The following is a 10,976-nucleotide window of genomic DNA, read 5'->3' on the forward strand; positions in this document are numbered from 1 at the left end:
TGTGGCCAGGTCAAGCTCCCTGTGGCCACTGTGCCCAATGATCGCAAGCCTGGGGCCTAAAACCATGCTTGTTGACCCTCTCACAGTCCCAGGGTCCCCGTCTGACACGGACCTCCATGGGTGAGACCCAGGTGCAACAGCCTGGCCCTCCTGAGGCCCCAGGGATAGTCTGCGTCCCCCTCCTCAGCTCCAGAGCCCTCAGCGCAGCGTCTTCCAGGCCCTCTGGCTCTGGCCCTCCTGCCTCCTCCCATGAGGACTCTTAGTGACCCTGGGTGACCCCAGTTCAGAGCCCTTCACTGATCCTGTCTGAGGGCCCGTTCAACCACGTGAAGTGACCGTCAGTTCCAGGTCAGGATGTGGCCTCATGAAGTGCCATCGTCTGCCACTGGCTCAGCCTTGTGTTGGGAAGACAGACCGGAGGTGGAAGATGAATCTTCGGGATTTTAGGCTAATTTTTTGTTAAAAAGCACAAACCAAGAAGATCAAGATCGACTGCACTGGGGCTGGGCTGGGCTGGGGCTGGGCTGGGCTGGGGCTGGGCGGCAGAGCTCCCTGGCCCGCCGAGGCCCGGGCTCTGTCCTCAGCACCACGTCTAAGCAGATGAACACGGTCAGGCCGTCAGCGGAACAAAGATCGACAGCGTCAATCACTCCACGAGCAAGACCTGAAGCTGAGAGAGGAGTCCCGAGGAGGCTTGTGACAAGGACCAGGCCAGGAAGGGAGGCCGAGGCTGACAGGCCTGCTGGCCATACCCACGGCCCAGAGGGGAGAGGCCGGCAGCTTGCTTTGGTGGAGATGCAGGGCCTGCGGCCACCACTGCCAACCGGGGAGCAGCCACCACTTGGGAGCACTGAGGACCGTCACAGCTGGAGGACCCTGGACGCAGCAGCAGAGGAGGCCCCTGGCCGGGAAGGGACAAGGCTGAGAAAGGAGGGACAGCTTTCCATGCCCTGTGGTGACCCTCGTGTGTGGTGACTCTCATGGCCTGGGGGACCTGGAGTCTGGGTCCACTAGTCTCAAGTTTGGAAGGTGCCACCACCGCACCCGGGGTGACCTGAGTCTTCCCCCAGCAGACCCCCCGCCTTGAGGGCTGATCCCGCGCTGTGCCGAAGTGCCCCGGCCGGGGGCTGGGCTGAAGGAGGTCGCGGGTCTGCAGGCTGGATGTCCAGCTTCCTGCGTGGGCAGAGGCTTCCTTGCCCAGCCCCGCCCACACCGCGTCCTCCCAGGCGCCCTCCCTGGCCCGGCGAGCTTGCCCTTTGCCAAGGCTCTGCCGTGTGGAACCGCCCAGGGCCCGCCCCAGCTCACGCTCTCAGCCCAGGGTTGTGCCGGACGGACGGAGGCTGCTGGGCCTGGTGCCTGTGGGGAAGCGAGGGCCCGGCCATTCCCCGAGGCCACCCCTGGGCCCTGCGCGTCGCACACTCCATCGGGGTCAGGGGCCCGTCGTGAGCTGCGGGGTGGGCTCCCGCAGGGCCATTCTCACCTCGACTCCAACTGCTTCCTGCAGGCAGGCCCCGCGGGGTGAGCGTGAGGTTGAGCGGGGACTTGGGGCTCTGGCAAGGGACAGGGAGGAGATGGCTGCAGCGGGCGTGTGCTGCTCCCTGCGTGGCTGGCCACAGCTTGTGGTGGAGCCCCTTATGAGCCTGGCCTCAGGCGAGGGGTCCGCTGAGGGAAGGACAGTCGGTGGAGGAGAGCAGGGGGCAGGCCCAGGCCCACCCGCCCCGTCCCCCCATCTGGGAGGATGTTCCAGCCTGGTGGGGGACCCAGTGGGTGTGGGATGTGGGGTGACGTGAGGTGGTGGCAGCTGGCGGGTTTCCTGAGCTGGGCCCTCGGTGGGCACTTGGGAGTCGGGAAGGCGCTGGTCCACCCCTCTCCACAGACTGGGGCCTGGCTGGCCTCAGGCTGGACAAGGGCCTTTGCTGGCCGGTGTACCTCGGTGCCCCCTGCTGTCACCAGGGGAATGCGTCCCTTCACAAGTAGAGTCGCGGTCACGAATCTGCCTGAGTCCAGCTGTTCAGGCCACATTGCAGCAGCCCTTGCCCAGGGACACCCAGGCCTCCTCACCAGTGTCCCCACTCCAAGCACGCTGCAGTCCGGATGGGAGGGAGCCCCTGGCTGGGGTGGACGCGCATTGCAGTCCAGCTGCATGGCCAGAGCCTGCGGGCATCTGGCCCGGCTGCTCTGCCTCTGTCGGGGACCGTGGGACTTCAGGCCTCAGGGTTCCCTGAGGTGGTGGCAGTGCTGTGGCTGCGGGGGCTACTGAGAGGAGTGAGCTTGGGCTGGGCAGGGCCGGTGGACGCGGGGCAGGGCTGTTGGCACTCATGCCAGGAGCTGTGCCAACTCCCTACCCAGGGCTGGCGCCTGCCTGGACCTCAGCCCTGTGCCCCCCAGAGCCCCCTTCCTGAGGGGAAGCTTGGGGAGGTGGGGGCTCCCACAGGACGCGGCCCTCCTGCAGGCGGCACCACGTGCCATGGGGGGAGCGCAGGGTCCTGTGGAGCACCCCAGCCCCACTGCTCAGAATCTCCTCGGGGTGTTTGCTCTGAGCCCCGGTTTGGAGCCCAGACGCGAGGATGTCGGAGCCTGTCACTCCTGAGGTGGGCAGGGGCAGAGCCTGCAGGTACAGGCCCTTGGCTGGCTGCCTGTGTCCCTGCCCACTCCCACTGCCCTAGGTCCTGGAAGAGAAGCTGCCTGCGGGGACCGGTGGAGGCCGGGGGAGGCCTCTGCCACACCTACTGCCAGGGCCCTGCCTTGCTGGACAGCAGCGACTCGGCTGCACCTGCTCGGCTCTCTGGCTGCCCCGGCTGCCCACCTCAGGTGACCTCACCTCTGGCCGGCAGAGCGAGGCTGCCCAGGAGACCCCGGCCACACCCTGCCTCCCCACTGTGGAGCGTGTTTGAGGGTGGCCCCACACTGGGGAGTGCCAGGCCAGACTGGCCACTGCGCAGGGTGGGCGAGGCCGCCGCCGGGAGGGCCTGCGCAGGTCTGCCAGCCTCGGGCGCGCAGGCTGGCTCGGGGTAGGCACAGAGCTCATTTCCTGGGAAAGGCCGTGGCTTCTGCCCTCTGCAGCACTGTGTTGGGCCTACCTGGGCCTGGGAACCTGGGCCTAGCCCTGGACGCTCTTGGAAGCCCAAACCAAAAAGGCTGAGACCCATGGAGGGGGCCTCCTGGCCATGCCCTTCCTCCTCCCAGAAAGGTCGACGGGGCCTCTGCCCGTCCACCCTTAGAGGCCTCTCTGTCCTGGGGAGGGGCCCTCTGGATCCTTCAGCCCCTTGGGCAGGTGTGGTGCTGGCCAGGGTCCCGTGTGTCCCTGCTGCCTGGTCCCTCCTGGAGGCCAGAGGCACTAAGCCAAAGCCCCGCAGGGGTGTGTGGTGGCCTGAGAGGGGCTCTGCTCCTTCCCCCACTTCCTCCTTTGGGTGCTGAGTCCCTGAGGGCCAGGTGCTTGGGCTATATTCTGGAATCCCCTGTGTCCTAAGGTCATGCCCTGCCCTGCAAACCCCTCAGGCCAAGTCCTGTGCTGCCCCAGAGGCCGGTAAAGCAGGATGGCCAGCGGGGCTTCAGGGCTGTCCCAGTGCCCTGCCGCGGAGGCTGGTGTGGGGGCAGGTGGGACCTTGTGTCCCCATTCTCCACGTGGGGCCGGCAAGCCCCGGGTGGCAGCATGGAGGGTTGTAGGCTGGTCTCCTGGAGGGCAGGGTCTGGGCTGCCCACCACCACACCTAAGCCAGAGCCCTGGGGCGTCACCTGCGAGAGCACCCTGTGGTCGCAGTGGTGAATGTCCAGCACAGGGGCCCAGAGCAGTGCAAATATGGCATCTCTCAGTTTTGGAGGTCAGGGCCAGACCCAGGGCAGCAGGCTGGCCTCTGGAGGCCCCGGGAAGAGTCCACAGCCTCCTTCAGCTCCTGAGACCCCAGGGAGTATCCTTGTCCCCCTCCTTCAGCTCCAGGGCCAATAGCGCTGCGTCCTGAGGCCCTCTGACTCTGGCCCTGCTGCCTCCTCTCAGGAGGACCCTGTGTGACCTCAGCTCAGGGCCCTTCACTTCGTCCCATATACAGAGTCCCTTTTGTCACAGTGACATGCGTAGGGGTTCTGAGGATCAGGGTGTGGCCATCTTTGAGGGTCTCAACTCTGCTACCCACACCCCCGTCTCACTGCCTGCTTGTCCTGGCACCAGTTAAAATGCCACTAAAGACCACCTCCCCTGACCCCTCCCACCCCCTGCAGCAGGCTCCCCAGTGCCCGGGGGCTTCCAGGCAGGGCTGTCCCAGACCCCCTGTCGCTCTGCCCTGCTCCAGCATTACTTAGTCCCCAGGCCGCAGGGGTGCGTCTTGCCCCCCACCCCCACCCATGCTGGGCCCTCATCCAGAAGCACTTGGAGGTCGCCAGCCTGGTCCTCCAGGACTTCAGGGTCCGAGCTGCTTTGAGGCCAGTTTCTAATGAGGAGCTAAGACTCGCTTTCCAATCCCAGCAGTGACCCCTGCTGACTTGGCTCTGCCCACTGGGCCAGAGGGGACCTTGCACCCCAGCAGCCCCTGCTCTGGCCAGGGTGTTCCTGGAGAGCCCCAGGCAGAGCAGGCGGGGCCCTGGGCCTGGTGGCCCCCTGCCGGGTGCGAGCGCTCTCCTCTCCCCACAGAGGACGGGCGGGGCAAGCTTCGGCCAGGCAAGGCCAAGAGCGACCGGAAGAAGAAGAGCCACGGCCCCCTCTCGCCCCAGCTGCCGCCCCAGCTGCCGCCACCCCCCGCAGCCCCGCTCCCCGCCGAGGACGCCCTGCGGCTGCCGCCCTCGCTGGAGCCCCCAGTGTTGCTCCCAGACTCTGCAGCCTCCGAGGAGAGCACGCCGCCCGCACCCCTCAACGTGGTGCTCCCCGAGGCGCCCAGCGAGGAGCACGAGGCCCGGCCGCGGCCCATCATCCCCATGCTCTACGTGGTGCCCCGGGCCAGCACGGCCGGGCCTGACAAGGACCTCGGGCCTGGCCAGCAGGCTGCCCCCATGGAGCTGACGGGCCCAGAGGAGGACACCAGGGGCCACGCCGGGGCGGTGCAGGTAGGTGTCGGGGCGTGGTCCTCGCTGGGCCTGCTCATGCTGCTCGGCACCTGAGGCTCTTCCACGGGCATGTGGCAGGTGGCAGGCAGGGATCTAGAAGAGAGTCACACCCATCGTCCCTTGCTGGCGTCCAGCTGCAGCCTGCTCCGGAGCCAGGGAGCCATGCCTCATGGGGACGGTGTGTTCTGCTTCAGGTACCAGCTTCCTTTCCCAAATTAAAGATGGAGATCAAGAAGAGCCGGCGCCACCCCCTGGGCAGACCACCCACCCGGTCCCCGCTGTCTGTGGTCAAGCAGGAGGCCTCAAGTGACGAGGGTGAGCCGGGGCCCCTCCCAGGTGGCCCTCACCCTGGGCTGGAGCCCCCCAGTGCAGCCAGGGCCCCAGGCCATCTGCACCCCGGAGCTGCACTCCTCCCTGGTCACCCCCTCACTGGCCGGTCACCTTGGAAGCAGCGCCCCTGCCTGGCCTTCTCTGCCCACACCATCACCCACTGTGACCAGGCTGTCTGGCGCCTGGCCTCCCCGGCACACTGCCACCCGCGGGCCCCAGGGGAGCCCACAGCCCCAGTGCTCCACCCGTGGCTCCTAGACTGTCCCAGGCCCGCGCACAGGTCACTGCTTCCCACTCTGGGTGCTGGCCTTGCTGGACCCAGGGCAGAAGCATCCATGGCTAGTGCAGGGCAGGCCCAGACCTGGGCTCCAACCCTGCTGCTCCCCGCCGCTCAGTGTCGTCACTTGTGCAAGGGGACTCCTGGTCCCTGAGGGGTCCCATCAGGAAGATGAGGGGGTGCTGCCTGTGAATCACATGGCCTGGTGCCAGGCGCTCAGTGGCTGTGCCAGGTGGCAGGCTGCGGTGACTGCTGTGGCCTCGCTGCCTCCGGCCCTGGTGGCACCCTCCAGCTGTGCTGATGCTGATGCTCCCGCCCCAGGCCCGGGCTGCGTCCACCAGCGCCCACGCCCTGAGCACTCAGCCCTGCCTGGCCCCCAGCGCAGCCTCCCACCCCAGCCTCCCGCGGCCTCAGGATCTGCTGAGATGCTGCGCATGGTGCAGTGTGGGTGGCGGACAGTGCCCTGGCCCTCCTCGCAGATGAGGTTCTGGATGTGGTCGTGGAGCGCCTGGGCAGCGGGAGCTCTCAGCTGTGGCCAGTGGACGTCCCCTTCTCATCTCCCTGCTTCCACCCTGTCCAGCCATAGAAACAGCCAGGGTAGAGGTCTGTCCTCGAGTGACAGAGGGAGCCAGCAGAGGGAGACCTCCTGGCCAGCCGTCATCGGGCCGGCCACAGGCTGCCGCAGCCCGTCACCACCCAGGGACTGAGCCACTGTCCTGCCTCCCCTCAGGCTTTGGCTAAGATGCATGTGGAGTCAAAATTGCGAGTGGACTTCTCTCACCCGGTCTGATCAGAAGCCCAGGAGGGGCTAGACCCTGAGGGTTTGGTGACAGGAGCCTGCCGCTTCCTCTCACCCTGGCTCCTTAGGCCCCTTGGGGCCTTCCCTGCCCCATGCTGGCGGGACCACTGCCTGGGGCCAGGAGAGCAGTCTCAGCCTGAGGCCCTTGGCCCTGCCCCAGGGGTGCTGGGCATATGTGTCAGGGGCCTGGGATGGCGTCCCCCCTGGGTAAGCTCCGACTGGCACACAGCCGACCCAGCCGGAACTCCAGGAGGCCCACTGGGCTGCAGGCTGGGACTCGAAGGAGCACCCTGCTTCTTGGGGACAGCACTCCATGACCACGGGAGAATCAGGAAAGACCGTGGGCAACCAGATGGTCACGGGACCACGTGCTCCAGCTGAGGACAGGCAGCAGGCTGCGGGGCAAGGGGACTGCAGCCTCTTGAGCAGGCATGTCCCCTGGAGTCTGAGATGCCCGTGACCTGCCTTCACCTGAGTCACAGTCCCAGCCTGCCTCTCTGCGGACATGAGCCTGCAGAGTGCAGAGAAATGGGTGGGGGCTGGAGCGATGGCAGGAGGCCCAGCCTCTCCCAGGCACCGTCTCCCACCAGACAGGCCTGGGAGGGCCTAGGTGGCAGGTGCAGGGAAGGGCACCGAGTCTTTGTGGGTCCTTGGCTGGGGGAGGTCACCATTCTTGAGGACCCTGGGCCTTGAGCACTGGGGAAACTCTGAGGAACAAGTCACACGTGTCCCCACCTTGTTACGGGACATAGGCCAGGAAGTGCCAGGTCAGTGGTGGCAAGTGATGGGCCTGGCACCCCTGCCGGGGCAGCTGGGCCTGCAGAAGTGTCCCGTCACATGGGGCGGGCCACCCTCCCTGAGGTGGTGTGAGAGCAGGTGGGTCCCTGGTCAGCGTCGAGCACTCAGGTCTGCCCCCTACTCGCCTGCTGTGTGCTAGAATCCCTGCCTTTCTCCGGGGAGGAGGACATGAGTGACCCCGAGGCCTTGAGGTCCCTGCTGTCCCTGCAGTGGAAGAACAAGGCAGCCAGCTTCCAGGCTGAGCGCAAGTTCAATGCCGCAGCCGCCCTGACTGAGCCCTACTGCGCCATCTGCACCCTCTTCTACCCCTACAGCCAGGTGAGCCGCATGCTGGGGCCCAGGGCCAGCCTCTCCCCTACCGCTGCCATGACTGGCCTAGGAGGATCCCAAGTCCACGGCAGTTCATCCCAAGAGCCAGTGGGATTAGCTGGCCGCAGGCCTCCCTGTCTCCCCAGAGAGGGCACGAGCCCCTTCCCCCACCCAAGGGGCAGCGGGTGGAAGGGGCACGGAGGTGTGCAGGGACCAGCAGGCAGGCGTTGGCAGGGGCTGAGGGTGGTATGTGTGGCAGCCAGAGCCCAGAGGAGGGCTGGAGCCTGTCTGGCAGGGGACCACCACCTCGAGGAGCCCTGGCCCAGTGCCATTTCCCCGGTGCCTCATGCCTTAGGCCCACTCCTCCCAGCCCCTGCCAAGGGTCTCGCCGAGTCACAGGCTGGCCTCAGACTTGGGGGCCTTCTGCCTCGGCCTCCTGAGCAGCTGGGACGGCAGGTGTGCACCGTGCCTGCCTCGCCTGCTGATCCCCTTTGCTCTGCCCCCTGGGTCTGCCCACCCCCGACATGGGATGGTGCTCCCCTCTCCCAGGCCTTGCCACGCTGCCCTGGGAGGGTCTGAGCCTAGGGCTGTGCTTAGGCATGGGGCCTGGAGGGGCAGCAGGCCAGGGGCACGTGTCCCTCCAAGGTGGCCTGTGACCAGGTCCTGCCCCCTGAGCTGCTGACACCTGCACTCTGGCTGTTGAGACACACAAGTTGTCATTTCTAGAAGTCTCCAAACATGTTCTCTCCCCATGTTCTCTGTGGCCAGAGGCTGCTGGGAGTCAAAGTGCCAGGAATCCCCTTGCTGAGCTGAGCAGCAGGAGCAATCTAGTCACGTCCCCCTCCGCAGGCCACCACCCTGGGGCTGCTCTGGCCAGCGTGGTGCTGAGCAGGCCAGACAGGCTGCAGCCGTGTTTGGGACCCTCCAGGACCCTCAGCAGGGCCTGGTGAGAGGCGGGGTGGGTGGAGGTGGGTGGGGGTGGCCACGCCTGGCCTGCGACAGCAGGTCAGCCTGGGAACTGGGGTGCAGGACTCGGGTGCCGGTGTCCTGAGCAAGGTCTCTGCTCCCCCACTGAAGGCCACCCCTTCCTGTAGTCCCTGCAGATGGAGAAGGAGGCCCCGCCAGCCTCTGTTGGGGAGGGCCCCTCCGCCTCGCCACCTTCCAAAAGCGGCCAGAAGACTCGGCCTCTGATCCCAGAGATGTGCTTCACCTCCAGTGGGGGGAACACTGAGCCGCTGCCCGCCAGCTCCTGTGTGGACGACGAGGGGACCAGCCCGCTGATTGCCTGTGCCAAGTGCTGCCTGCAGGTCCATGCCAGTGAGTGCCCCGCCAGGTGGCAGTGGGTGGGGGGGGTCTGTGGCAGGGCAGGCCTCCCCTGCTGCAGGTCCTGCGGTTTCCAGCTTACCTGCCCTTCCCGTCTCAGGCCGGGGGTGCTGGGGGCCCGCTGTCTGGTGTGGGGCAGGGCCGCCCGTACGCTGGCCAGCTGCTGGCTAAGGGGGAGTGACCAGCAGACCTGGGACCAGAAGGGCCCCATCTCGCCAGGCCAGCCAGGGAGGGGTGACCCCATGGCCCACAGTGCCCAGGAGGAAAGGTATGGCCCAGGTGTCTGCTGGCTCTGGCCTGGTCTCACGTCTGCGAGAGAGACGAGCCAGGGGCCCCTGTTCCTTCCAGTCTCTCCCTGCTGGGTGGCCTTGGGGGCAGGGTCCTTGCACTTCATCTGGCCACAGGCCTCTGGCCAGTTCCTGTGATCCTCCGCAATGAGGTGCCATCAGGCACCAGTGACCCCTGGTTGGGAGGTTATTCCCACACAGCGGGGGTGACCTGTCTGCACTGTGCCACCTGCCCTGCTCAGAGGCGTGCCCAGGCACAGCAGTAAGATGGGTACGTCCCCTTCCTCGGGGGCAGGGGCAGCAGTGGCTCTGAGATGGCAGAGCTTTGAGCACCTTCAGTTCCTGTTCTTGCTGGGTAGGTCTGCTGTGACTCGTCCCAGTGTCCATGGTGTCTCCTGCTGGGCTGCGAGCTCTGTGGGGGGCTGGCTCTGAGACACTTCTAGGCAGGTGGCTTCTGGGGAGCCTGCTGCAGGGTTTCAGGCCTGATGTGGCCAAGCCCGCCACAGCCAGATGGGTGGTCGCCACCGGCAGAGAGCCCCCTCCTCATCGCTACACAGAGCCCCGAGGCAGGCAGTGCCTCCCCTTGCTGTGGGCCTGACTCAGCCCCCCCCCACACCCCCCTGCCATCCTCTCCCTTTTCCAAACCCAGGGCCACACTGCAAAGTGGGTCGTGTCCGCCTCCCACTGTGCTGGCATAAGTCCCGCCTGAGGCCGGGCCGTGCCATCGCGGGTCTTGACTCTGGTAGGCGGGGGCTGCTTCCCCCAGAATGGAGGGGACCCTCCTCGTGCCTCCAGGTGCTGGGGTTGGCCAGGACAGGAGGGCAGCCAGGGCGGGGCCTCACGTCACATCCCCACCAGCTCTGCAGCCGCCCACTCATGTGCAGTGGCCTGGGCTGGGGCTGAGGGGGGTCAGAGCGATTGCCTGAGTGCCACCCCTGGCTCTGAGACTCTGGCCCCACGTGCAGCCCTGGTGACAGGTCATCTCCCTGGTCTCAGCCGCCTCTGCTGTCTTCCAGGTTGCTATGGCGTCCGCCCTGAGCTGGTCAAGGACGGCTGGACGTGCTCCCGGTGCACAGCGCATGCCTGGACTGCGGTAACTGCACCCCGCCCTCTCCAGGGGTTGGCCTTGGGGCCTGTGGCTTGTCTCCTCCCTCTGTGCTGAGCGGGGAACCCGACAACCTCCTGCCTGTCCCTTTGGTGGCCTCTGGGTGGATAAGGACAGGGTGGGAGGTGGCCTCACGTGGCCTCGCTGTCTGCCCACAGGAGTGCTGCCTGTGTAACCTCCGGGGGGGAGCACTGCAGACCACCACCGACAGCAGGTGGGTGCCCCCAGCCTCCTGTCCCCAGCGTCGAGCGCCAGCCGTCACCTCCCAGCTCCCTGTGCTGGATAGGGTGACTCCAGGAGAGGGTGAACAGTGCCCCTTCAAGGTCCCTTATTCCCAACCAAGCTGACCGCCACTTCTAGGGTGGAGCCTGTTCCCTGGCCCAGCAACCCCTGTGACAGTCCCCGACCATCAGGTGCGACCCGGTGACCCCTGACCCTATCTCCCAGGTGGATCCACATCATCTGTGCCATCGCTGTCCCTGAGGTGCGGTTCTTGAATGTGGCTGAGCGCCAGCCTGTTGACGTGGGTGGCATTCCCGAGCAGCGGTGGAAGCTGGTAGGTGCCCCGCCCAGGCCTGCCCACCAGCCCTCAGGGCCACCTGGGTCCACGGACACTGCCCAGTGCAAGAGCCAGCAGGCTAGGGCCTGGTGACAGGCCCAGCCCAGCCCCCGCCCCCACAAGGCCCACTCAGGCCCCTGTGCAGAGAGCCCCAG

General features: G+C 66.7%; 1 protein-coding gene across 1 annotated transcript in view; it reads left to right on the forward strand.

Annotated features, from left to right (window-relative positions):
* Positions 1 to 10,970, forward strand: part of LOC107157301 (lysine-specific demethylase 4B) — an 88,559-nt gene extending 77,589 nt beyond the window's left edge. Inside the window, exons 14-20 of the mRNA XM_048812454.1 lie at positions 4,625 to 5,034; positions 5,229 to 5,349; positions 7,378 to 7,556; positions 8,642 to 8,864; positions 10,174 to 10,250; positions 10,421 to 10,476; positions 10,710 to 10,970. Coding sequence (XP_048668411.1) covers positions 4,625 to 5,034; positions 5,229 to 5,349; positions 7,378 to 7,556; positions 8,642 to 8,864; positions 10,174 to 10,250; positions 10,421 to 10,476; positions 10,710 to 10,914 — 1,271 coding nt within the window. The 3' untranslated portion in view covers positions 10,915 to 10,970. The remainder of the gene's footprint in view (positions 1 to 4,624; positions 5,035 to 5,228; positions 5,350 to 7,377; positions 7,557 to 8,641; positions 8,865 to 10,173; positions 10,251 to 10,420; positions 10,477 to 10,709) is intronic.
* Positions 10,971 to 10,976: the final 6 nt, after the last annotated feature.

The sequence above is a fragment of the Marmota marmota genome, unplaced genomic scaffold, assembly GCF_001458135.2.
Source record: "Marmota marmota marmota unplaced genomic scaffold, marMar, whole genome shotgun sequence".
NCBI classification, from domain to species: Eukaryota; Metazoa; Chordata; class Mammalia; order Rodentia; family Sciuridae; genus Marmota; species Marmota marmota.